This window comes from Sparus aurata, chromosome 14 (assembly GCF_900880675.1).
Source record: "Sparus aurata chromosome 14, fSpaAur1.1, whole genome shotgun sequence".
Taxonomy (NCBI): domain Eukaryota; kingdom Metazoa; phylum Chordata; class Actinopteri; order Spariformes; family Sparidae; genus Sparus; species Sparus aurata.
The window spans coordinates 16,584,547-16,612,294 of record NC_044200.1 but is presented as its reverse complement, the minus strand read 5'-3'; the positions used below and the strand labels follow the sequence as shown (position 1 = coordinate 16,612,294).

General features: G+C 43.6%; 1 protein-coding gene across 2 annotated transcripts; it reads right to left on the bottom strand.

Annotated features, from left to right (window-relative positions):
- Positions 1–183: 183 nt before the first annotated feature.
- Positions 184–25,965, bottom strand: hgfa (hepatocyte growth factor a). 2 transcript variants are annotated; one of them, XM_030439337.1, is made up of 18 exons: positions 25,704–25,965; positions 20,294–20,456; positions 19,986–20,098; positions 19,208–19,322; positions 15,183–15,325; positions 14,724–14,844; positions 14,413–14,531; positions 11,550–11,721; positions 11,212–11,363; positions 9,856–9,949; positions 8,582–8,721; positions 5,915–5,947; positions 5,564–5,672; positions 5,385–5,459; positions 4,669–4,806; positions 4,420–4,526; positions 4,179–4,312; positions 184–3,466 (listed from the first exon to the last, which is right to left on the bottom strand). In XM_030439337.1, the coding sequence occupies exons 1-18, from the start codon at positions 25,765–25,767 to the stop codon at positions 3,290–3,292; spliced, it is 2,169 nt and encodes a 722-aa protein (XP_030295197.1). In that variant the 5' UTR covers positions 25,768–25,965; the 3' UTR covers positions 184–3,289. The 2 variants fall into 2 exon arrangements, with proteins under 2 accessions (XP_030295197.1, XP_030295198.1); XM_030439338.1 differs by having other exon boundaries at positions 11,212–11,345.
- Positions 25,966–27,748: the final 1,783 nt, after the last annotated feature.

Below are 27,748 nucleotides of genomic sequence, written 5' to 3'. Positions count from 1 at the left end.
GAGAAGAGTTATCGCGCACTACGGTTTGCAGCTCGGGGTGATGTAGTGGGGAGTAAACTGCCAGAGATGGAGTAAACAGATTCTAAATACGAGCCGCTGGCTTATTCCTTTCAAGAAATTACACATGGGGTGGGGAAAAGAATCCCACAGGAAGAAAAGAAAGGTGCAAAATATAGCAAAATGTAATGTCAAGTTGTTTATTAAAATAGGAATAATACGAAGGCTACAGAATTCAGGAAAACGCTCATAGATATAAAAACAAGTCACTAACACAAAATAGCAGCTGTTATATTTAAAGTTTACAGTATACAAACATATAAAACAGACTGATCGGGATGCAAAAATACTTAGCGGGATATTTACAAAAAATTACAAATTGTAATTTACAGAATGCACTGGGCTATTTACAGAAGGGTAAATTAAATAACAGTCACGGCGCCAAGAGAAACAGACGACTGCTCGATCGCCAAGAATATGTGATATTTGGTTTCACCTTTCTTACACGTTAGTCACCGCTTTCCATCGCTTCAGCTTCTACTTCATGGACTCTCTCATCTGTGCAAGGCTGTGAAGAGGACTGCATTTGTCCTCAATGTACGATTAAGGCCACAGTTATAATTTAATTTTGTACAGTTGCACTCGAACCGAAAGGCGAAATGACCCCGAAGCTCACTGTATTAAAGCCCCAAATGTTAATGTTTGTTCCTTTGTTGTGATGACCTGTTTTTGGTGTGATATTCAGAGCAGGCATCTTCGAGCTGAGAATAGAAGACAAGGTTTAACTCTCACGCAGGAGCCACACAAACATGAGTAGATGACAAATGTATGGGGGAATCAAAGGGCTAAACTTCTGCTCATCATTCAGAAATGGTGACAGAAACAGACGTTTCTAAGTACTAATTCCCTAGTTGTAAGACGGCAGCAGGGTGAACAGACTGTGGCTGGGGTGGGTGCTACATTGGTTTGTTCACATCATACGTTTTATTTTGGCGGGACTAATTGCAAAACATGAGATGTAAGATGTTTCTGCACCAGCTTTTGTTTTATTTTTGTTAAAAAAACACATTCCTGTAATTTAGGTAAACACATATATTTGAACCGCTGTTTTGTAATATTTTTTTTTCAGGCCTATTACATGGAAGCCCATCATTGTGATATGAATCTAGGCCTGTCACAATAATACAAACAATAATAATTTTGCTAACCTCAGTACTGTCCGTTGAGTTTACATGCTTGTTTGTTTACATAACAATGTAACAATGTAAACATGAAGCCAAAATAGCTAGCAGGGCTTTCACTACTATTCAGAAGACTTGGGTTCACTTTTTTATTCATTGTTTTGGTTCTGGTGTTTTGTTTTTTTTTTAACTTTGCTAGTCGGTTGGTTGGTTTGTAGGCAGGATTGCACAAAAACTACTGAACGGATTTGGATCTCAGCCCAGAATAGACCCCATTAACTTTCGGTGAGGATCCGGACAAAGGAACGGATCCATGATATTTTCTCTCTACTCTCTACTGAATGCCATTGTCGGTTTTCTCATGTTTGATTTATTTAGGATACTCTGTTTGATTGAATATTTATAGTTACTTTAAAAGTGTGTACTTGCAATATTGTGCTATTATATTATCAGTATATATCGATGGCATACATTGGTTCTTAAAATGACAATAGCTTACCACAATCACAAAGGGGGACAACATGTTATCCAAGAGAAAACTAGTTGTCTTGGCCTGCACATATCTCACATATTTATGTGTGTTTGTGTCTTTATATTTACAGTCAATCCATGTTAAATCTCTGGGGCAGAATATAAGCACTCTTGAATAAGGACATTAAACCATATGAGGCATACTGTCGCCCAGCTTGTTGTGATATGTTTGTGTGGCTGTAACCGGTGAGTCAAAGTTATTCTGAGGTCATAAATACTCTCAGGTCGAAGAAACAATAAAAATCGAAACATCACATCAAAATCTGGATTCTTCTCAAATGACGTCTTCTGCTAATTTAAAAAAAAATAAATACCTAACTACTACTTACAAGCTACCAGTCTCTTTAAATATTCAAACATCATCACAGGCACAAAGGAGCCAATCTGACGTTGCTCAGTGAACCAAAGATATTCCAGATCTATAAGACCTATAAAATCTTACAGCACAGCAGAAACGTACTCAATAAATCTGCAGCTATGTACATAAGGAGTCACTTTCCATGAAACACAAAAAGTATAAAATATCCTACTGACCACACACAGCCCACCAGGGGCCAAAGTTCCCTCCAAACTGGAGACCAAATAGCCATGTTATATTTGGCATGGCTCTTCTCTCTCTCATGCTACAAATACAAGCATAAGATCTGGAGCAGTTTGCTCAGTCCTACTTAGACCCTCTCACGGGGAAACTAACAGTTACAGCTAACTGGGGAAAAGGTAGTCCAGCTACTGCACACAATTAGCACTGCATGGTTTGCCAAGGCTGCTGCAGTTAGCTTCTCAAGCAGCAATATTAAACACTAAACTACCGATGCACATGAAGCCAAATCTCAACCTCTGCCGGCTCGGCTTAATCACTTTTTTTCTCATGGGGGACCTTTACTGTCTGTGAAACCTAATAGTGAGTTTCTAGTGACCTTTTCATGCTCATGTTTTCCTCCTTTTTGGTATGAAAGAGCTTTCGGTTGGATTATTTACTAAGCGAATAAACATCTAGAGCTTTCGTTGCGATATATGTAACGTATCCTAAACGTTTGTTGACGTTGAGGAAATTTCCTAATTATCCTTCCGCATCATTTGCATTGCAGGTAAAAAATATAATGTTTTGCAGTCCAGCTCAGCACATAAAAAAAACAAGAAATCCCAGTCGCAGAAACCTCATGTGGTAACTGCCCTGGGCTCTGTTCGTATTCAAGTATATTCCAGGAGATAATACTGAGTCACAAGCGTCATTCTCGTCGTCTTTGATTGCATGGCTTCAGAATTTCTGAACACGTCAGACTATAGTTAGTATCCCGTCCACGTGCAGGAAACTTTGGTTGTAAAAATAGACATTAAGGACATAATGACCTGGATGTCTTCAAATGCAAAAGTGGAAGAATGGGTGACATTCCATTTGATTTATCCAGTCTTCGATCACTGATCTCTGTCCTCTCCGTCAGATGACCAATCAGCCCAAAAAAAAAATCCCCAAATGTCCACTTTCCATAAGGTCAGTTTCCTAATTTCTCCCCTATGGTCCACGCTGTCGAGGGTTTTAGCCATCCTTTCCTGATGGAGTTGATTTTTACACCACGCCATCAGTTCCTCTCCAAGCTGGGGTAAAGTTTGAACACTTTGTATATCCACTCAGAGTAGAACGCGACGTTCACGAAAAGCGCGGGCTGTGACGAGGCGCATTTTGTCCTTTGGATGCTCACGCCGATGATGACTTTGCGCTCGTGTTCCTGGCAGACCAGTGGACCGCCGTAGTCTTTCTGCAGGAGAAGGGCAGAGAACTTAATCAGAGGGACATTATACTGGGATGAAACATCATCCTAATGTCTCAAGTGCTGATAGTGTTTTAAAGGTTTGATATAGGACCTGGCCACCTGTCAAATTCATTCTCAAATAGGGGGCAACAAATAGCCAGATTGACTGCTAACTGTAGCTGCCATTCGGTAGTTAGCAAAGTTAGTTGTGCAGCTCTTGGCTCGGACTGGGAGCTCAGATTACTTGGGATATGTTGGTGTTTACGCCACTAGCACAGTAGCTTTGGACCAGTATGGGCTAGCTGGTTAGCATGCTAACTTCTGTAGATGTCTTGCAGCACAACAACATAAGTCATCATAATATCAAGAATGCTATGTCTTTTCTTTTAACGTTTTCAACTTAAAAATGTTGTACATACTTTCATACTTTACTGAAAATTATCAACAGAAGAAGAAATAACAGTTTCGACATTATGACATTGATGTATCATTGTGTTATCTACAGAAGTTAGCATGCTAGGCAGCTAGCTCATACTGATCCAAAGCTCCAGTTAGCGGAAGCTTGTGGTTATTCTGGTGATATGTTGCCCCCAGTTTGTTTCGAGCATTAATTTTGTCAGGATGCCAATTCTTAACGTAATGCACCTTTAAAGGTCAGTTCACACAAATATAACTGTCTGCCCGTCCGGCTTCACAACATTTATTCTGTGATCCTTACATCACATACGCCTTCTCCTCTCTTGCCGCCGGCACATATTCGGCTCTCCCCAGCGTCCCCTTTGATTTGCGAGCACATGTCGTTGTTGACCATGGGCATGGTCACTGCGTTCAGCGTCTCATCGTATGCTGTATCTGAACAGAGAAGGACAAACGGCATTAGTATAAAAGTATTCTTTTGGTTTAAATGATGGTTAAAATGCAAAAAAGTGCCGTGGCATGTGGGTGAAAGTAGGCAGTACTTTTGGTTTCCCCCCATCCGTACATGGTGCAGTTGGTGCCTTCGGGGATGTGACACTCTTTTACTGGAAGATGGATGGTGGATGCACCTTCGGCCACAGGGGCAGGACTACAACAAACAAAACATGAACCTAATGTAGTCACGATACAGTTATGACGATGCACAAAATCAAATACTTTCCCTCACCACTAGTTATGCTCTAACACCAGGATTTGAAATCAGTGGGAATTAGTGGGAGTATTCAACTTACTCTGCTAGTTTCAGCATAACCAGGTTGGATCCTTCAGGGCCACAGATCAGACGCGAGATGCGTAGTCTCGGGTGGCTGGAGGATTCATTGAGGTGGCGCAGACCAACCTGCACACTGTAGTCCTTGAGATCTGGAACACTGAAGACAACAAGGACGTGGAGGCGTAAACGGAGGATCCTTTGCGAGATCTACAGCGGTGGTCACAGAAACACCGGCACAGCTAGGGATCTACTATATTGGCTGTTTGCCGATATCCAATATTTCCCAAGTGATAATTTCCCACATAATTGCGGACGACATTAAGTCTCTCATGTAGTGGAAGAAACATTTTCACTAATATGCTAAATGTGAAGACAAGACGGACAAATACGAGCAACAATAAAAGCAAGGTCCTAAAGCTAGCTGAGATCTACTGATGTACACCATATGTAATACCTACAGTCCTGTGCATTAGTACAGAGATAGGGCCATTTTCTCTAAAGCCACTTCTTCAGATGTAGAGATACTCTATATATATATATGACTGACTCTGAAATGGACGACTGCAGCAGTTAAACAGATCTGCACGCCAAACATTTCTGTTGCATATCTCAGGTCAGGCCTGGGAGGGAGCATAAACAGGACAGCTTCCTGCATCTTCTCTTTAAACAATGTTAAAAATAGTCGGCAAGAAGAAAAGAGAGACAGTCAGAGGGAGGGGAAGTTGGAATTATTACCAGGAGGTGAAGCACTGTTGGTCGGTCAAAACCCAGTCTTCTCTGATCAACGAGCCTCCACACAGATGAACCTTCCTGAGACGATTAAAGACGACACATTTTTATTGTTAACGTAGGCATTAAAGCACACCAGGGGATGAACTGCGTTTTGTAACAAGCGCACATGTGAAAGGACTCACTCTCTCTGGATGCTTACAACCCAGCTGCCGTCCGTACCGCGCACCTGGTGTCCTCCAACAATCCTGGTGTTTATATGCACAAAGCATGATATCTTGGGCCTGGCTAGACCTAAACAGGGAGACATTTTTCATGCCGCATGTTAGATTTGTAGGTCTATTTACATTTCAATGGGAAAATGTTTATCGGAAACTTCAAAAGGCGACCGTAAAATCGGATTTGTTTAGTCAGGTGCGTGACAACAGACGGATTTGATACAAAGAGCAAAAAAGGGAAAGGGATGAGATTCGAGATAGGAGGAAGAGGAAGAGGACCAGATGAAAGTAAAAGGGAGATAAGCTAACGGTACTCACTGTTTGGTTGAGGAGCCGCTGTAGCTGATTCACCTGACAGATAGAAGTAAAGAAAAGGCACGACAGTAAGAAGTAGCACATAAGTCAGACCACTAACCACACGTTGACACATAAAGCATGAAACCTCATCGGAAAACACGCCCTTCTTCACTTTCGAAAGACTTATCTCTGACTCTGAATCAACGTCGGAGGCTATAGCAGTCGGCCACTGCAGCAAATAAATTTGCTCGAGACCTCAAAAACTTCACGGAAGATGTGTTTCACATTATGGAAATTATTGTGCTGCCATTTGAAAGAGGCTCTTCAATGCGACCCAGATTGAAACCAGCCAAAGTAAATGTTGGGTCCGGCTGCTCGTGTGTGTGTGTGTGTGTTTTCTCAAACAAAAGGATGGCAGCGCGGACCCGCATCTGTTTGCTGTTTGAACATTGTGTGTTCTCTGCCAATTGGACAAAACCGCGGCTAACGCATTACATAAACCGCCGGTCGTGCTGACGGAAAAGTAGCTGTGACGTTAAAGTGGGAATCAACAAAGGCCAAGGGGCTAAATCACTTGTGTTATTCAATGCTGCTCCACCCATACAGCAACACTGTCTTATTGTGCTTACTAAATGCCAGTCAAAGCTCTTTTCGAGGTCCCGTTTGCAGGGTCTGAGAGGAAACGCTTGTTTCTTTTCTTTCCTTCAAGCAGCTGGGATCTATGTGGCACTGTTCACACACTTGACTGGGTTCTTTGTGTGTACCTGAAGGATTAGAGAGGGAAGGGTTGCCGATGAGGATCAAATCATCCCCGGCTGACAGTGAAGTATCTCCCCAGAGAGCTTTTGCTCAATATACAGTCAATACAACAAAACTTGCTTTCGAGGCTGGCATCTGTCCCTCTGGTGTTGTCCAGATACCGCCTCAGAAACAACACTGCCAAGGTATGTGAATGCTTGACAGATGCTCACATAAAAAGAATCAGATCACTAAGGCAAGGGTGGTGTTTATGGCGCTTGAAACGCGTCTTAATCGACACCGAAACACACATCTTTTAATTCCAACGTGAAGGAAGTGATGGCATGCTGATCGAAGACATGGAGAACAACAAACAGGCTGCAAACAGCCAATAAAACCTGCCTCGGGAGAATGATCTCTAGGATGGAGATGTACTGACAGGACTGCTGCCAAGAAGGGGAGGACCATGTCAGTTATCCTGGGTGAGCCCAGAGGGTCCTCTAACCCTTAGAGTAATCTGCTGCCTTTGGAGATCATCTCATCCTGGGCACGAGCAAGACAAGACAGGTGCATAGACTCAGGTACTGGGCGATACAGGTTCCTGCATCTAAGGCAGTATCTGAGGCATATGGGATGCTGTTCTTGGTATTAGAACAACGCTATCAGGCACCCACTGACTCACAAATTCTAAAGAGAAAATGGCAGAAATGGCAGAAATGTCTGGGAGTCGGCTGAACTACGAAGATCTTGGAAAGGTTTTTTGTCAGTGGCTTATGCTTTCTAGACAAGCAAATGGGCTCAAGTGAGACAAAATATAATTAAACATGATGACAGCTGAGGAGGAGAAGCATTATCCCCAACATGCACCATCGGTTTCTTTTCAAAACGTTCTCCCACTGTTGTTGTCATCGGTTCAGAGTCAGTGGTTACAAGAATTTCCTTTGGGGTCAATAAAGTTCTGTCTTACCATAGCTTACCTTACTTCCAATCCTGACGTAGTGCGCTTTCCCTACTGTTCATTAGCTTAACTGCATGCAGACAAGTAGTCATAATTTCTGAGGACGAGCACAGGATGCAATCCAAGGGTATGCAGGATCCATGAGGCATCTGTCATCCTCATAGAGCACGAACGCACATTGAGGAGCAAGTATATCACGAGCGAAGTGATGAAAAGCTGCTCTCAATTGTTTGCACAGTGCCAATTTTTTGGACTGCCCAGAAAACAACCATCCAAATGTGCTTTACCGCAGCAATTAGCCAGATGCACACGTGTGAAAAAGAGCCTCAAACGCTCCCCTCGCGTTCACACTTTTCTCTGCTGCTCATGTGTGCGTGTGCATGTTGGCAGCAATAGAGACGCTGTGCCGTCAGATGTGACCAAAACAGGGATCAAGATCCAAAGACAACACTGACTGGAAATGAGCCGGTCTATGCATTTGAACTGAACTCTTGTATCAGGGCAAACATTAGCTAATCAGGGATCAAATATGTTGTTTAACCCTTAACTGTGTGTTAATATTTTAGAATTACTTTACACCGTTTCTGTGGTATAACGCTATCAAATAGTAAAAGTTGGCAAGGGAGTGGTTGTATGCTTACGTAGCCGTTGTCTAAAGTTAGCTAATGAGTTATTAAGTATGTTGTTTTACCTTAAATGATGACCCCAAATCTTCACTATCCATTGTCTTTTTAGTTGCAAATCAACAAGGAAGCATTGAAATGATAACGTCATGCAACCTGGAATACAGCAACGCAACCTCTGAGCGTCCCTCCCTAAGCGTCACGTCAAAGAAAAAAAAGTCCGCCGTGTGAATAAGGTCTTTAAAACGTATGCACCGGTCACATCCTTTCTGCTACGGGTCTGCTTATATTTACGGCTGATGTAAAACAGATGCATCTGCTGCCACAGAGAGGGACATTAAAAGAGACAAGGTTATCTGAGCTACTCACACTGCTTCAGTTTGCAGTAGTCCCAGACCAAACGGTTATTTGGATTGGTGTAACACCAGGGGCCGTGTTTGTCTCGGTCTGGGTTCCGGCAGTAGTTCTTCTCCAGGCCTACGTGGGATTCTGTAGAGTGAGAATCCCCACTGTAAAACACACAAATACAGATTCTCATATTCCGCTCGTTACTTTGCACACAGTGTATTAGAACTAACACTGGGTCACGTCTCATTAAGATTCATACACACTCTCACACTCTGAAAACATACGAACATGTGCGCACCGTCACGCACATACAGTACTTACACACCGTAAGTAACCATGGCATGCCTGGAAAGTCTGACTCTGGCCTTCCTATAGTGCAATGACTCCTCTGTATTTCGTGCACATAGCCCGTAGAAGGAAACGCAGAGTTTTGTGAAGAGTGCTCATGGGAATATGAAAGTATGCACTGTAAGATTTCAGCGGGGCTCAGACCAGCAGGAGCCTATGGAACGTTTCCCGATTTTGTAGGAATTCACATCTAACTGTGTCGTCTTCTTGCAGCGCTCCTCTTAGCTCCGAGAGAATTAAATGTAATCTTCTCAGATATCCCAAATATTACTGAAAAGCAATTACTGGGAAGAAGTCGGGACACACACACGCTAAAATAATACTAAAGCGTTGGGCAACAATTTGTCAGAGGGTGAAGATAATTCCTCTTCCCAGGAGAATGTTAAACAAGCTGTAGCTCTCAGCAGTTTTTCCTGGGGTGACCCTTGACCTTGAGCAGGGTAGACTCGCTGGCTGCAGTCTACGCGAGGGAGCTGATTGGCTTTGATCTACTTTCCTCAGAAAGCACTTCCTGGGGTCAGGGGTCGGCTCTGGAACATGTCCATCTGTCTGTGCCATTTTGGCTTTTAAAATTCCTGTAAATTAAGTAATTCCAACAGCCTGACTTAAGCATGAAGCAACAGCCCCGGAGTTGGCAACCTTTCCGTCAGGATGGGTCACTCGGAGAGCACCCCGGAGTTTCCTCTCGTCAGTTAGATGAATAATAATTGGGCCTGGTATTGACCCCTGAGGAACCCCTGATTTCCCTCTCGCTGTTTGTTTTCACTGCTTAGCTTCATTCATATGAAAGGGATTTTCGGAAGGCAATGGGAGCTAAGTTGTCAACAAACACTCATCAACCGAGCTGAGAAGAACGTCAGTCTCTCTAGGAAATACCTCCAGTGTTTCTTAGCACAGATTAAGGAGAAAAACAGCTAATTTTAATGCCGAATAAATGACTTTGTTACCTGTTTATGTGGTGTGACCAGTTTGCACAGGGAATCCCCGATCGAGTTGTGGACAACGTGCCTCGGAAACTCTCTCCGTTACCTTCATAACACTCTGAGGAAGAACAAGATGAAGTTATTATCAACCATCTTCTTAAATAGTCCTGTGAGAAATAGAATGACTGAGTTCAGCAGTTTGTCAAACGCCTAAATGCGATCTGTAAGTGGATATAGTCAAAGAACATAATCAGGGTGGTGGCTGTCTTTCTCATTGATGCAAACACAACATAATCAAGTTCAAAACTTCGGCTTCACTTTGCGGTTTGGATGAATTTAATGTCAAGGGCCCCTGTGTAACCGGCGGGGCTCAAGTTTAATAGAAAAATGAAACCTTACTATGTCTGTTAAACAGAATCAGAAGAGGGGCTTTAGTGACTAACAGACTGGCTGCACTTTGACTGTGTGGTTGTCTTACTGCAAATGTAAAGCAGAGAAACACGGGAAATGACAGCGAGCACTATTGCCAAAGTCTGATGTTTTTGTTCTTCCATGAAATGGAATTCATTGGGCAGCGTGCTGCCAAGCGGTCAGCCCTCTGGGAACAATATAGAAAGTGTCTGTGTAACTCCACTTTGCAAAAGCATGACATTTGTACGTCTGTATTTCAATCCCATTATTCAGAGAAACATGGAAAATTTCACAATCATTTACAAAAAAATTTGACATTCCCTTTGAAGTTTCAAGCCCTGAGAACACTTAAAGTAATTGACTGTCATTTTGGGAAAAGCAATTATTTGTTTTCTTGATGGAAGCACGAGTAGAAAATTGCTAACACTCTCACATCTGTACGATAAATATGCAGCAGCTGGGTAGCTTAGCTTAGCATAAGTGCTGAAAATGAGGGGAAACGACTAGCTTGCCTCTGTCCCAATGTAACAAAACCCTACTAAACATTTATATTGCGGTTGTTTAAACCATGCAAAATGTGTGATTATGGGGTGATGAACCAGAATATTTCCTGGCTAGGCAAAGTAACTTCCTGAAGTTTATTGCTAGTCTGCCCGTGGTCACAAACAGAAATGCGACCAATTATAAACCCACAAGTTGTCCTTTTTACATTTCTATTGCCATGGTGATTAGAAAATCAACAAATAGTGTGTTCATTTTAAAGTTTTGGGTTCTAGCTAGCATATTTTTGTACATATAGACTGAGCCAGGCTAGCCAAGTGTGCTAGGCTAAGCTAGCCAGCTGCTGGCCCTGGTTACACATTTGCTGTATAGATATGAGATGTGGTATCATTTTTATTATCTAACTCCTGAAAAGAAAACTTAATAAGCATATTTCCCAAAATGATAAACTGTTGTACAGTAATTTACCTATTTTTTGTGTGGCCTCAGCATCACACGTGGGGATGTGGGTGCAGTTGGCTATCCTCTGATTTGGGTCTGTAGTGAAGCACCATGGGTAATCTGCACCATCAGGGTTACGGCAGTAGTTCTCTCTGAGGTCTCTATAACACACACACAAACTACGATTTAAATGATGGTGCTGACGACTGTATCTTTTACAACAAGACTTTACTTGTTTAAATTGTATATTTACCACGGTTCGCTTTTTTGGCATTTCAACAGGGAAATGCACAAAATGTACAAATAAGACAGCCAAGAGAAACTGAATCCAAGCTGTCAGGGGCCTGGAAACAAACATCACTCACTTGCATTTGAAGTTCTGAGGGAGAAAGGAGTGGTTATGGGGAAACTGGGAGTCCCAGCGCTGACATGTCACACCCTCTGGAGTGACATTCATTGTGCCTCGGTAATCTGTGCCTTTTCCCTGGACACAGGATGTTGTTACATTGACATCTGTGTCCTCGCTTGAGTCAGAGTCTAGCAAAGACACACAAAAAGACGCCGAAAGTTATAATCGTGAGTGTGAGCAGGAGAAAGAGGGCACAGGAAAAAAATTCGCCGAGGAGAGTGAGATGTAGAAACCGAAAGGCAGGAAGGAGGGAGGGAGAGAAGGAGGGAGATATTAATCCCTAGAAGAATGTGTCATGTTTAACCTAGAGACAGATGATCAAAAACAGTAGCACTCCCCCCGCGTCCGAACTGCGATAGGAAACTTTCTGTGTGTTCATAACACTGGTTCTCCACATTCTTGCACGCAGGGACTTCCACAACAATATGCGGTATTTCGACTTGCACACAGTGTCACAGGTTGTTGTTCCTGGACGACAAATCCTGGAGCCGGGTCATATAATAATGAATACATCCTTGCCTCAATATCAAACATAAAAATTTCTGCTTCTGGTGAATTCTGTTTGTTGCAGCCTGACCAAAGATATCACATCAAACCCAGCCTGTCTGGGGCAACTTTATCCACCGTAAAACTATTCCAAACATCTTCAGATGGAATTCTGCTTTTCAGCGGTGCAGGGATTGCAGTGCACAGGGAGCGAATTCTCCCCCTCTGGATTTCTGTCTCTGTTTCTTTAGCCTTTGACAAATGAGATGGGAGAAGATGGAGGAGGAAAGGGAATGTTTTGAAGCAGAAATGAGAAGGCGGATGGAAAAGAGGGATTCCTTGGCTTGATGTAATGCATGCCAGTGTCTGTGTGCTCCGTGTAGCACAGGTCAGTGGTTTTTATTTTTCTGAGGGCAGGCATTGAGGGATGCACACATCTGGACAAATGCAGATCCTCCGCCCTCGCTGTAAATCATAACATGTACTGTAGAGTACATGTGTGTATGCGTCTGACAGAGACAAAGTGAGATGCTCTGTGTGTTTGCGGGTGCGCATGTGGGAATATTTCATTGTGCTCTCGATGAAAAAAACAAAAAACTAATGAGCTAAGTCTCCAAAGGTGTAACCTCTTTTCGGAGTCCGTTCTTTTTCTTTTCCCTTTCCCCCTTTGTGTTTTGTGTGAAGGCAAAAGTTATCTAAACTACAACTCTGTCAGAGTCTGCCAAATGTAACATGACTCAAGGAAAAGTTACATTGTTTAGCCTCTCAACGTATATCCTCACGGTGCCATTTCAAATACATTAGGGCTGCAACTACTGATTATTTTCATTTCTGCATATTATTTTTAGGATTAAGCAAGTTCTTGTTTTGTCTATGAAATGACACAATGTTTACACGGCTTCTATGGTCCGTCCATGATCTAAAGATAATCAATTTGCAGTGATATAATGCAGAGAAAGAGTCCAACTCCTCAAATCTCAAAGGTGGAACTGCAGAGAGTGCCTATTTTCTTTTGATAGAAACTTGACGTTACTTGCATAACCCGTGTCATCTAATTCTCTTAACACATTAAAGCTGCGATGACTTGATTAGATTCATTGTTACAGTCATTTTTCCAGTGAAAAATTCCAAACATTTGCTGGTTCCAGCTTCTTAAGTGTAAAGATCTGCTGCTTTTCTTTGTCATCCATGACAGTCATTGGCTTTGAGTGTTGGTTGGACCAAAGGAGTCATTTGAAGACGTCACTGCGGGCTCTGGGAAATTATGACGATAAACACTTTTTCCACAATAATCGTTGACAGTAAACAGCAGAATAATTGATGATGAAAACAATCCTCTGTTGCAGCCCTGATACAGACTGGTAAAAAAAAAGAAAAGAAAACACACAAATAAATAAATAAAGTTTCTCACTACCTGTGCCTCCAAGAACAGCTTTGACAAGGCTTTGGCGCTCAATCTGCACTTTTCTGGAGATTTACTGGAGCTATTAACACAATCGACCAACAAATATTCCCTCATTTAGTGTTTTTCATCGCACGCCAGCCCGAAACCTCTTAAAGGTTTTCATTTGGATTGAGATCTGTAGACATATGATTATGATTCGCATCATTTGATTCTCATCAAACAATTCACTGACTCCTCGGGCCCGGTACAGCAACATCTGCATTCATTATGTTTCCCCACTGCACTTTTCCTTTAATTTGTCGCTCGTTTGTACATATCGTGATTGTCGTACCACTAAAACAACTATCAGACCTTTGAGCAGCCTTGTGAGGCATCTCTGCATAGTAGCCTCTATTGTAACAGCCCTGTTGTCATCTGTAAGTGGTCTGAGTAAAACACTTCTGGCTCTGTGAAGTCAGAGCCTCCCCTTTACAAACAACCTATTTACTCTTCCTTGTTGAGGTAGAGGGATCTGAAGCCAGTCGCCACATGAAACACTCGACTGGGTAAACAAAAGTCTTACGAGACTCTGCAGGAGAGGAGAGGGGCTTTTTGAGTCAGCTCACCGCAACTGCCCTGAAAACCAGCCATGTCTTGTATGCAACAGCACCCCCTCCGGTGTCCTCAAACCACAGGCTGGTAGTGCCCAACCACAGTCGGGCTGTTCAGAAAACCAAGCTTCTCAAGAACTATGTCCACTTCTGGGTCCTTTATTGGATTTCTAACTGTGTGGTACTGTTATAATGTTGTAAGGGGATTAGTAGGAAAAACTAGCAACAGTCATGAATCACAGTTAAACAATAATTTGGCCTTATGTTGATTTGTTAAAGACTTTGCTCACAAAACCCCAAGCCGCAGATTTGAAGTATATACAGTAGATGGGCCTTACCACACACAGTGATGTTGCAGTACTCCCACGGAGTCTTGGGATCCATGGTGTAGCACCAGGGACGAAGACGATTATCCGGGTTACGACAGTAGTTGTCCCTTAAATCTCTGTCCCTATACCTAAGAGAGGACACAGAGGGGATACGGGAAGGAAGGAAAATAGAGGAGAGGGGGGGGGGAAGTAAGTCATAACAACTGGTGAGGTCTCCCTCTCCTGAGTGTTAGCGTCATTTCTGTAAGCATCTGTCTGTGGGCGTGTGCAGCACTGTCCGTGAGAAAGGTTAGTGTGTGATTATCAGCTTTGCAGCTTACTTTTTGGGCTGGAAGTGGTGTTTGTGCGGCTTTGCTGAGTCCCATCTCTGGCACTCCTTGCCGCTCTCTGTATGGTCCATATTGCCGCGGTAATCTTCCCCGTGACACGTCATACAGACTTCTGTCAACAAAGGAAACACCAGTCATCAAAACATTTTACCGGCAATGAATGCAAAACACACTTGTGACAGCGAGAGGGAAATAAACGACAGAGGTATAAGCTGTGTTAACATCGGACCGTCGAGCAAATGAGGTGGAGACCCTAACCCTAACCCCAACCCTAACCCCCACCCTAACCTCACAGGTAAAAACACTTCCCAGCCAACTTTTGTTCAATACTGAAGGACTTTTTTCAAGTTCTGAAAACACATGTTGAAAAGGCATTTGACATCTTTTTAGATGAGTTATTTTTTTTAATCATATCGCGCTGCCTAGTGATCCTGTTTGGCAGGGTCTTACCCTCTGAACACTGTGGTATGCCGCACTCCTCGGCGCGCACGTTGGGGTCAGTGGTGTAGCACCACGGACCACCGGGATCGTTGTTGGGATTCCGGCAGAAGTTCTCCCTCAGGTCTTGCGTTGGGTACCTATCAGGGTAAAACCTAGAGGAGAGTCGACAGACATTGTTGAAAGTGTTATCGGATACTGTAAGCTGTTTAAATAAATTTCAGGGAGTACTTGCACACATGGCTGCTCCGGTCGTGTATACAGTACCGTACCTGCCTGCTGGTGCTCTCAGTAACAAGCCAAATAAATTCAAAAGGGCATCTACATTACGATGTAAGCTCCATTCAGAGAAATTCTAGTGGCTGGAGTGCGACCGGGTTACATTTTAAATCTTGTCCCAGAACTCTTATGCAAAGTAAGTCATCAATACGTTTTTCTCCTCTCCGGCTTTGCACCTTTTGCATGATCGCCTTACTGATTCCTACCATACCCCAGGTCCCTCATGTGTGAAGCAGCCAGACTCTGTCACACCACAGTAACCACCAACAGTACAGAACAATGCCACGATCCACTTGGAGCAGCCCAAGCAGGTCTTTTGCTGGCAGCCTTTGAGCGCGTTTAAACCTAATCCCTCTCTGTCAACGGCTACGCTGTATCAGAGTGAACAAGGGACCTCAAGACTGTAAGGAAAAGAACCTGGCTCGTCCAAACATGTGGGCTGTAACAATGGGGAGCGGCATGAGATCCCCGTGCTAAATGGACAGTGCATGAAATCCGTCTTCTGTCAGGGCAGGATGATGAAAAGCTGGCATGTCAGCACCCCCTGATCCATGCTGACCACATTCCCCCCGACCCCTCCCACCCAGGCAGACACAGAGGGAAGACATGAGGAAAAGGTTGTGTGCACAGAAGAAGGGGGAAAAGAAACAAGTAAAAATGACTGACTTAAAGTGCTCGGAAAAGAAATAAGCGAGCGATAATAAGCGAAGTTGGGAGCTCAGTGTTTTAAACTGGTGATGTAAAAACAAACAACATGTGCAGGAAAAGTGAAAAAAGACGAGCGCAAAGAAAGAACCACCCTCCCTTCATCAGCTCGTCTGAACACTCTACCCCAGACAATGACTCTTTTCTTGGGGGAGTCCGATCGGCTCTCCCCTCCGTGCCCTGGGGCTTACACAAGGCCGCCACGCTAATGCACAACATCATTCAACCCAGGCTTCTAACTTAGCCCCGAAAAGAGAGAGAGAAACAAGGCGAAGGCCCCGAGCTGCAGATCACAGTCTCACCTACGGATAAAACACAACAGCAGAATGTCACTTGTGCATGTAACTAAGACAAAACACGCTCTCCCCTTCACTGCAGCAGCCTGCCAGGTGCCAAAACTCACATCTGCTGTGTGTAACTCACAAGCTCAATATATTTCCAACATCATACAGTATCCTTAATTTATAAATGGAATTACATGGCTCTTCACTTTAAAAAAAAAGAAAAGGTTGCATCTGGTGAGAGTCCGTAAAAAGGCCGCGGCATGGGAGCAAGTTAGCCATAATGATGCTGCGCTAACAGATGTTGGCCAGTTATTCATCTCCTTGCCAAAGTCTGTTCCCACCGGAGCGCAGGCAGACACTGTGCACACACATGCTCTGCTCTCTCCGGGCCGGCGAAACATACTGGCCAGATTTTTTGGGATATCACTAAAGACGAAACCTAGACCTGAAGTAACTGCTGCAAAATGTCAAGCAACATGCACCTGGGGGTGACGGAACAAACGCGGCCGTGCCTCAGTGCGACAGAGTCCGAAGGAATAAAAGAGTCGGAGGTTGAAGCAAGCAAGCAAGCAGGGATTTTATAAGTCTTATGACATTAATAAAGGTTTTTGGAAGCAGGGTGAGATGGCCGACAGCTGAAGACTTTGAAGTCACCTCAAAAGAATAGTTTGAAGTTCAGGAAATGTGCTAATTTACTTCATCCTGAAGGAGCTTATGTTTTCACTGGTGTGCATTTGTTGACTGGTTTGTCACACAGGATTACGAAATGGATCTCCACGAAACTTGGATGGAGGATGGGCCCAGAATAGACCCCAATAAATTCCTGTGTGGATCCCGATAAAAGGACGAATCCAGGAATGTCCTTCTCAGTTTCTTTAATATTGTGAGGCATTTTTCAGGGACTAATATAATATTTTGGTGGATTATATCTATGAGCGAGTACAAAAGGGGACTGTTGGGTCTTGGCGGAGGTATGTCCTCCACTGAGAGCCATTCTAGTGTGTTGGTTTGTGAGCAGTACTGAAAGAAAACGACTAAACAGATTTCCATGAAAACTTGAATAAAGGATAGGTCTTGGTCCAGAATAGAGCCCGTACGTATCCAAGATTTTTTGCTAACTTTCTTGAACACTTAGGATGGGGCTTTTTCCAACCTTTAGTTAATTTCTGTCAGCTAAAAATCCATGGATCTTAATGAAAATATTTGTGGTGAATTTTCGTAGATGGTTGGATTGAATTAAATGGGACTGCTGTGCTCTACTGAGTGCCGATCTAGTTGTCTTTTGAATGTCAATGGTAACAAAACCTGCAAACCTGCACCTCTAAAGCTCTCCAATTATCCTCCGACGAGCCATGCTAGCTGCGTCCCCTGTTTTGAGTCTTTATGCTAAGCTAAGCTAACTGGCTGTTTGTGGCAGCTTCACATTTGCTGTGCATTAAATCATGGCGAGAGGCTGCAGGGTCGTGTTTCTGCATCTGAGCGCGCTCGCGGACCTCCCAGTGGAAATGTGTGGAAAAATAAATGGGAAATGTCCCAATGGGAATAAATAAATTATTGCAGTGTTATCCAATATTATTAATATAAACAGAAACTTTCCATTCCACTTCATTCTCCATGCTCGGCTGGGCATTAATACATGCTTCTTTCAGAGCCTTGGTTCAAACACTAAATATAGACAACAGGTGGAAGTCCCATTCCTGGAAGGGAACCTCCTGAGAAATCACCCCTGGCCCACGGTGATCGGTCAAGCATGAAAATAATAGTTACCTGAAGCTCAAATGGTGCGTGGTTCATTACGGCGGTAATTCTCGCTCAGCGGGACAGTCCCATGTTAGGCAACCCCACAGTGGCACTAAATCTCCCTTAAGTAATGCTGCCTCTGACCCTTTGAAAGTTAAAAGTTGCTGACAAGCCGGGGCGATGTTGTCGGACGTTACATTTGCCATCTGGGACGGGGACTGGAACGGTGTGTCAAATAAACAATGACAAAGTATTCTTCATGTGGAGAGCTGCTCCTGGAAAGGGAAGGGAGGACGAGAGGAGAGGATGGGGACCGACACTGCCATGTGTTTTAATTGCGGGGGGATCGCTGAACATTTATTTTCTCTTAGCGCGTCTGTGGCTCTTTGAGCTCAGCTGGACAGAACATGACATCAGTCTATAAACTTTTTGCGCTTTCTTTCTTAAATTCCAAGTCCTTTCTGTCTATGTTTCTCTCTACACTTCTTCAAACCTCTCTCAACCATCCCCTGCCGCAGTTAAAATATCTTGCAACTAATGAGCCCCACTAATGAGATGCTGGCACAGAACCACGGTCCCAAATTCACGGATCTTTCCCCCCGCTTGCAGCCGAGAGAAACATCCCTGGGATACACCTGATGGCCTACAGTGCAGCAGAAAAACAGCCTCGACGGCGAAGGAAATCCTTGTATGTGTTGAAAGAAATCTGACTTAACTCTGGCTAAACGCTCTCTCGTCTCCGAGCCGCCGCCTTCCCGTAACCCCCCGAGGTGGAAGGGAATGATCTGTACGTCAATAAATCAGCCGCCGAGGCCTGTTCAATATCAGACACAGAGAAACTGAGAAGGAGCATCCAGGAAGTCAGTGGAAGCTTTGAGATTGGAGAAGGCTGCTGGTTCAAATGTACAGGAGCCCGGGGAGGTGAGCATTTAACACCTTGCACTTCTCGTAATGCGTCACGCAAGCAAAGCACTGACGCCCTCAAGGTGACGTTAAGCGCGTTCTCTTCTATGAAAAGCGAGGACTTACGTGTGCTCGTTGATGTTATTATCTGCCCAGGCTTGGCAAGTGATGTTTGTCTTCGTCCAAGACCTCCTCCCTCTGTAGTTGTCCTTGGTGCCGATGATGCACTCCCTTATATAATCTAAGTCAGGGCAAAGACATAAAAAACATCTGAAAACATCCATTCATGTTTTCACTTTGATACAAGCCGTCCCTGTGTACTCCTCGTGTGCCAATGTATACAGCGTTCAGTCAATTAAAAGTTGATTTGCGTTCGCTGCCTTGACCACCTGGAATACATTTTCCCATGTATGGTCAATGGGACGTTTTTACAGCGAGTGCTTTAGTGTGTCCCAGCTCTCGTGTGTTATTCCCAAAACAGACAACTCCCTGAAGTTCATTAAATGTCACCGAGGGGAGTTTCCATAAATTGCGCAGTAAATTCTAAAGTGCTAGATTCCACAGCCCATGGTGGAGAAAAGGGCCTTTGCGTTCTCACTGTAAACAATTAGGTTTTTTGTTTACTCTCCACTTAGGTCTGCCGCATGTTTATGCATGCGTCTCTCCCCGCGGGAGTGGTTAAACGGCAGGGGGGTGAGAGGTTGTTGGTTGCTTTCATTGTGTCAACAGAAAAAAAACAAAAAACGACGATGTTAAAAAAAAAAAACAGGGGAGCTGCCAAAGCGAGGCGCATAACCCGCAATCACGGACGAACAGCCGTGCCTAGTAAAACCCTCTCTACACCTGAGCACTCTCACGAGAAGCACACCAGAACTTCGAGAGAGAAAATTAGGAGGACGCTGACCTTTTTTTTCATACAAAGTAAAGCTGACGTTGGCCTGCTTCTGCACACCGTGGGTGAAGCGGTCGAAGGGAAGCAAGTGGCATTTCCTGTTGTGCCGCTGGAAGTTGAAAGCCCTGTCGAGAAAAAAAAACAAAACACACAGGAAGCGGTCGAGAGATTGACAAATGATAAACAGGACAGAAATGTAAATACTGTGTGCGCACAGTAGGAGAGGATGAGCGGGGGGGGGCGGTATTCATAATGATGAAACCATGTGCTGTGATTCCAGGAATACAGAGAGAGAGAGAGAGAGAGAAAGCGTAGCTCACCTGCAGCTGAAGTTTTTCTTGACCTTCTTGCACTTGCGGGCGCAGTGCTCCTGCGATCGGCTGTTTCGTACCAAGGGGGGCTGAGGGCAGTCTGTGCAAACCAGCATGTGATTCTCGGTCTTCTCATACTTCTGTAACGACTGATGAGTCTTTCTACAAAAACCTGCGAGGACACACGGAGACAACATGAGCAAAGGTGTGTGTGTGGTCCGGTGCAAAAAATGTATCGCGACTGATTTAAGCGCAATCGTGATTCCTGACCTAAATCTGAAAAGGTCGGAAGGAGACGGGGTGACTACCACTTTGAAGCTTCGCGTTTGGCATCGCGGCCGTCGCCATCTTTGTTTTATGGAGCCAGAAATTAGCCTAATTGGATGGGAGGGAAGAGCTGGGGAGGATATCCTGATTGGACCTGACAGCGAATACACGGCTGTAGCGCCTTGTCAATCGCAAGGTAGCCACATCTGAAACCCTTCTTTATCGTCTGGTCTGCTCTAAATGGTACCGCAATTTACAAAATGAACATCACGCTGTGTTGAAGAGGTCTCGAAACAAGCAACTGAGACCATAAACTCGTTAGGAAACTGTTTACTGGGGTGATAAATCAAGAGAGAAGGAGGGACATATCCTCGTGAGCTTCCACGGAATTGGACTTGTGGAGTCGCACCCCTGCTGGTCTTTAAAACAATGCCAGTCCAAAGAATTTATGCACTGGCTTCACTTATCGGACCCATCTGTCCATACTCAGTGGTTTTGTTCCTCTTCTCTATCATCCATCCCACATGGTCTGCACGTCTACAGTCAGCGGCTTCCTCTGCTAAGATGGCTCGTTTGACAGTGAAGGTGCCATTCAAGTTCCCACCCCACCAAGAGGACAGTCCTCCGAGTTCCCATCCGTCTCCATTGTGTGTTGTATTTCCTAATTGATCTGACCAGAGTTCCTTCGCTTTTCTTTGAAACCCCTTTCACAGGATCCATTGTTGGGGAGGGGCGTCCTGGTGGAGAGGTGCTTGAGGCACCTGATTTGGTCCGGTCCGAGGTTGCCTTTGCTGCCTGTTATGCCCCCTCCCCTCTGTCTCTTGGCTTGTTTCCTGTCTGTATCTACTGTCAGCTATTAAGTGAAGGCAGAATGACAGGAAGAAAAAAAAAAAAATGCGAACATTTCTAAGAAACGTTTTGGCTCCTCTTTACTGACAAAGCATCAAATGTTACTCAAATACTGCGAGACGTGGCCAGACGTTTCACTGCCGCTGTCAAGGCGCTGCGGATGAAGACGAACTTGTCAAATGGGAGAGAGTATTTCCGTGGGATTTTTCTCCTGCTGGTTTGATTATTAGAACAGCAGGACGCATATACGTCGGTGCCAGCGTCTTGGCATGGGGGGAAGTGGAGCATACATTGAACCGGGGGGCCAGCTGTCAGCGAACGCATCCTTCAACTGCAGTTTGCTTCAAGCTCCACTCTTGTTGACATGTTAGCGTCGGCACTGCTTAATCGTACCGAATTTGTGCGAGGCCCGAGCCCCCTCGGAAACTCGAAACATTTCTCCGGACCGTGCCTCGGCTGCTCGGTCAAACTAGTTTATGTGTCAGAGAAGCAAGTACGAAGTGTGTCCAGGATCAAAGCCTGGCTCAAAATGCCCCCCAGCACTTGTTCTTCAAACCAAGGAAGCTGCCTGAGTAATGCAGAGTGGGTGCTGAACTGTGAAGACGGCCAAGAGAACAGAATGATGTCCGTGCAGCAGGCTGATGTGCTCCAGTGCCTCGGTCGGAGATTTAATGCTCGTGAAAGCATATCTCATATTTTATTGCTTTCAGAAAGAGCCAAAAATCGGCCCTTTTTTTCGACAATTTTTACTACGTTGTGGTTCAGTTTTTATGTTATTATAGATACATCTTTGATTCCTGAAACCCATTTCACTGACTTAAACTCACATCCACGAGCTCCTGCTGTTTAAGTGCAGTGACACTGCGATTATTCCTTTTTTTTTTTTCATTTTTGAGCAACAAGGGGGTTGACCTTTGTTTTTCCAGGGAACAAAACAAGATGCCGTCAGGATTTCATCTTCCCGGGGAAAGCTTTAATGTCCCGCGTCAGTTTCATTGAATAACAAAAGTTTTACGAGTAGTCATCCAACACATACCGGAGACCGTATAGCGAGTGGGAAAATGGAAACCTGTCATTTGTTGAGAGCCATTTCTTGGGAAGAGGCACTTCAAAAGAGAAATTCTATAAATGCGAAGACATAGGATAATGTATATGAGATCCAAGTGGGTTCAAACGCAGGACAAAACCATATTTTATCTCCAAACCCTTTGTGATACAAATCATTCATTTTTTACCTTGTGGAAAGAGTTAAGAGCCCATCCTTCAGCAGAATGGAGCTCTACTGTAAATTCTGTCTCCGAGGACTACGGCAACATCTTTAGACGCACTGTGTGTTTAGTTACAATAGTTTTCCGTTTATAATTAGGGCCAAGTGTGATATAAATCACACAGGAAAATCTCATGCTACCGAGTTACAGCTACGTGCTCCGGTGCCAAGATCCGACACAAGACGTTGTGCGTGCACTTAGGATACTGTAAACTGTGGAGCGTTTAGAGGCTCCTCGTGGTTGAAAATGGTTTTTTTTTGGGGAGAACGTGTTATTAATGTTTGGGCTCCGCTGGACCACATCTGGCACTCATCACTATGTTGTTCCAGCCCTGATGTCTGGCCAGGCTGCTCAATTAGATTTCACTTAGTCTCTTCCTCTCCTTGCAGTCAGACTCCTGCTATCTCCAAATCCCAAACATTTTGCTGAAGTCGGAGATTGCGATAAAATGTGCTCGATGGGCGAGTGTGAGAGGGACGAGACTTAATGAGAAGAGGCAGCAATGGCTTAGAGGAACGGGGGTTTGAGACCCCGGTTCAGCTCGAAAAATGCAGAAGGGAAAGGTGAACAACCGAAACTCTGACACTTCCGCAGGAACCTCCGCTCAGGTGCCCTTGAGCAAAGAACCTAAGTGTCAGCTGGATAAGTATTTCCTGCAAGATAATCGGACGAAAAATGCTGCGTTTATAACCACCGCAATGTTGGGGAAACACTTTATTAAATGAACAACAGGAAAGTGGCAGGTTAAAGGTGCGCCTCTGTCTGGGAATTAAACAGACATTACATCTGCTTCAGAGAGCACAAAATGTGGATTTGGGCTCAGCAGCCAGATGTTACCCCGACTCCCTCCCTCTCTGTCCCTCACACACACACACACACACACACCCACGCGCACACACACACACACACACACACACACACACACACCCCTTTTCTTTCTCCCTACCGGGAGAAACGCACAAATACCACAGTCCGGGGCGCGCGTTTTATACTTTCCCCAACTGCAGGGCGGTCAGAGGTCAGGGTCGGCACCCCTGGAGGTGGTAACTATGGATTCAGTGCTTTAACTCGGTGACATGTCAGCGGGGCGGATGTAAGCCGGGACACTCTGTGCACCGCCAGATAATTTGCGCTTCATTTAAGGAGCAGCACGGGCTGAGCTCGTTTGAGGTTTAAAGGTGCAACATAAACAATTTGTAGTTTAACACGTGCAAAAAGTTTTAACCGAAAGGTGAAGCAACAGTTTTCAAGACAGCTCTGTGCCATTGTGCCGCAGAGACGTCTACTGACATTAGCATGCTAACCAGCTGGCCACATTGCAGCGAGAGGTGATAAGAGGTGATAGTCTGATAGTGAACAATGCAAAATTTAAGACATTGGTCAGAGCTCCCAGACCACAGTCAGCTAAGTGGTAGCTGAGCTAATTAGCTAATGGCCACTACAGTTAGCAGTTACTCTGCTGCTCCCTTCAGACAGAATCACTGTGACATCACGCAAACAACAATAGACACTTCCGAGTAGAAAAATGGCCATTTTCTAGCCGTAACTGTCACACTTATCATTAAACATGTTGACCTATTTGACATTCAGGTTTCCTCATTCCATGTATGGTACTATAAAGCATGGCTAGCGTTTTTAATAGCCCAGCTAACAGCGATATCTCATGTTAGCTGCTCATTTTGTGTAAACTGCTGCTTTCTTTAACACGTAAATTATGTATGCAAACTAACACCAATGTAAGTTTTGATATTAATGAGATATGACGGCAACAAACATACATATAAGATGAATTACTCGTATACAATTCTAAAATTGTAACATCGAAAGATAGTTAAACATGTCTGTTCAACACGACCCTCCTGTTGTGCTTATTTCATGTAAGCTAGCGTCTTTAATAGCTAGGCTAGCAGCAATATCTCCTGGTAACTGCTCGTTTGGGTGAACAAGCTTTCTTTACGCATAAATCATGTATACAAACTAATGTTAGCGAAAGCTTTGTTAACTAATGAGATACGACAGCATCACACGCACATTTTAGACTAAACAGATACACACAATTCGAAATAACATTATGGAAAAACACGAGTCAATTGTAGGATTACGTAAGCTGACGTGTGACGCTGGGGTTTTCTACTTGGAAGGGACTGACAAACACACATTGTGGCGTCTTTTTTCACAGGTGTCCACTTCTTACATATGGCACCTTTAAACGAGTGTGGTGCTGTGAGCCCCACCGGGGGCTGCGCTGCAACTTTACAAGTGCACTGCATCTTCCATGTAGCTGGCGTCCGTCCAACAGACGTAGGAGTGTCTGCGAACTGAAATCACCATGGCCTTTATAAAAGAAAGAGTTTAATGACATGCAGTAACGTCAGCACATGCAGTTCAAACTTTGGCAGGAGTTTCTCACCTCAGGCGGGTGTGTCTAAACTCTCTGTTTATCTGATATTGTTAAGACAACAGTCATGGCAGTGGTATCTGGATCTACTTGCTTACCGGCGATTAGAGCCAATGATAATAATTGGAAATGATGAAGGAGCCAGTGCCTTATTTTGCTGAACTGACCAATTACTTAATTCAAGGTTTTTGTTCTACAGAGCAGTAACTAAACGTTTGGTAAGAGGCTCCTTGTTCTTAGAAAAATACCCTTAAGTGTATTCTTCCCCCACCCACCTCTATGAATCACCACAGTAATTGATTGCCTAAGTAATTCATCAAGAAAGACAAGAGTGCAAGACAAGGCTTGAGAACATAAAAGTTCATTAGATGCAAATTAACCTCCAAAGATAAAGTGTGATCAGTTTTACCCAAGAGACAGAATCTGAATTTTATAATAAGAGAAATTATATTTTTTTGGCCAAATCTCTAATTTGATCTGCTCAATTTTCTTTACTGTGAATTTTAAAACTTTCTCCAGTGTCAGTTTCTCACTTCCCCTGCACACACGACAATTAAAATCTCCACTCTGAGTCACCACAGCATAAAAAAATAAAAAATAAAATAAAATAAACCATTCCAGCTCTCCAGTGTCTTACCTGTGTCCATTATAGTGACCACAACACACAGCAGAGCTTGGTAAATCCATACGTTTGTCCTCATGGTTAGGAACTTGGAAAAGCAGGTTAGTTTACAATCCGGATGAATTGAGCGACGGACTCGCAGCCTGTGTGAAGTCCAGAGTGGCTGATGAGCAGCAGAAGATGCCACTTTTCCAACAGAGCCACACGTCCTCGGTTCAACCCCCCCTTATCTGGAGTTTGTGCTCCTCTCTGTCAGCGGCTCCCTCTCCTCACCAGCGTCAAGTACCCTGTGATAAATACCCCGACTTCCGGCGCGTGTTTTCAAAATAAAACCGGATATGACTCATATTTCTTTTTTTTTTTTTTTATTTCTTTTTTTGTTGTTGCTATGACTGGTGATCCGACCAACAAATATTGTCTGATACAGCTCATTTATCATGACACATACGGAGCCGCCCAAAAGTTTTTGAAACACATTAATGGGCCACACATTTTGAGGCCAAACCACAAAACCACACTCCGGTGCGATAAAAATGCTGACTAAGGCACCAAAAATTTATTAATCCACATCTGAAAGTAGCGCCTGACAAAAGCTGGCTACTTTAATTAAAGAAAAATCCAGTTTAAAAAAAAAAAAAAAAAGTCTGAAGCAATCCCTTTGTGACCCCTTTTTAAAAAAATGTGTGTGTGTGTGTGTGTGTGTGTTTACTTGCATTAGGAGGTAATCTGTAATAACTGAAAACATAAATTGGTTTTGATTCAAATTCTCCCATCAAAAGCATTTTTAACATATTTCTATGAGCATGCCGGCTTAGGCTTGATTTTATTAATCAAACAAGTCAGCCATAATAAGCACTGGAATAATGGTTTAGTTGTTCTGTATAAATCATATTAATGCAGCTTTAAAATCAAACCTTGGTGATTTGCATTTATTTTAAAGGTAACATTTACCATTTTCTATTAACGGTATTTTGGCTAAACAAGACCACACTATAACTATAGTATTATAGTACTACATTACTATAAGAGTAGTAGTACTATTATACTATTGCACTATAGCATTATATACGCACATCCTTAATATGTCAGGCATTTTAAAGGTACAGTGTGTAGGATTTAAGGAGATCTATTGTTAGAAATGTAATGTAATATTCATAAATACATTTTCATTAGTGTGAAATCACCTGAAACCAAGAATAATCGTGAGTGGGTCCACAAACCACACAACAGTTTTTTCAGCGGTCAACGCAGATGAGGGATGTTCTGCGACCTCACAACTAGATGCTACTAAATCTTACACAGTGGACCTTTAACATCATCACACTGTGTCGATGGGCAAACATTGCCCAACTTTATAAAAAGGAATGTTTTATGACAGCGATTTATTGATTAACAAATTATCACAAAGACGTTGATAATAACACATTTTAGGTCATGAAAAATCTCTGTGGCTGTTTTTTTTTTTCTTGTGTTATCTTTTCAGCTCTCTAGCTCATCAGATCAACCCCTCCAGTGGGCCAATTAACCTCTGACCTATTGTTAAAAGGATCAGAATCTGTTTATTACCAGCCATGATAGCGAGCAGGTGCTATTGCTTTCACCTTGTTAGTCTGTGCGTGTGTCACCGTGACAGAATGCAATCTTGTAGACATGTATTGTATCGTAAATCCAACCCAAAAGCAGTATTCTTTTCTTTAACTGCGACAGCGTCAAAGCCTTACAAGTTGCCGTTATGACACTGAAACTGCACAGGTGTGTAAAAGGTGGATGTGGTCCAAGCAGGGATGTGGTAAGCTCCGTGTATATTTTATACAACCAATCATCTGGATTAACCATGAATCATAAAAGTAATTCTTAGGAACCCTGGGCATTGTTAAAGGCAATCACAATTTACCTGGGAAACATTTGCTATCTGATAACAAGTAGCATGTGCCCCTTCCCAAGATTTAGTCTGGAAAGTCAACATGTTGATGGGCATTGCGGCTCGTGTGATCCCATCGCAAGACGGTCTCTAGTCAACTACTTATGAACTTTAGCAATGAAATAAGAGACAGATTACT

Excerpts from the sequence above, each read along its gene's own strand:
- hgfa (XM_030439337.1), bottom strand. The coding sequence starts at position 25,767 with ATGAGGACAAACGTATGGATTTACCAAGCTCTGCTGTGTGTTGTGGTC. Across the intron at positions 9,950-11,211 it reads TGAGGCCACACAAAAAATAG|AGTGTTATGAAGGTAACGGA; the intron begins GTAAATTACTGT and ends GTTCTTCCTCAG. Across the intron at positions 5,673-5,914 it reads AGCGGCTCCTCAACCAAACA|GTCTAGCCAGGCCCAAGATA; the intron begins GTGAGTACCGTT and ends CTCCCTGTTTAG.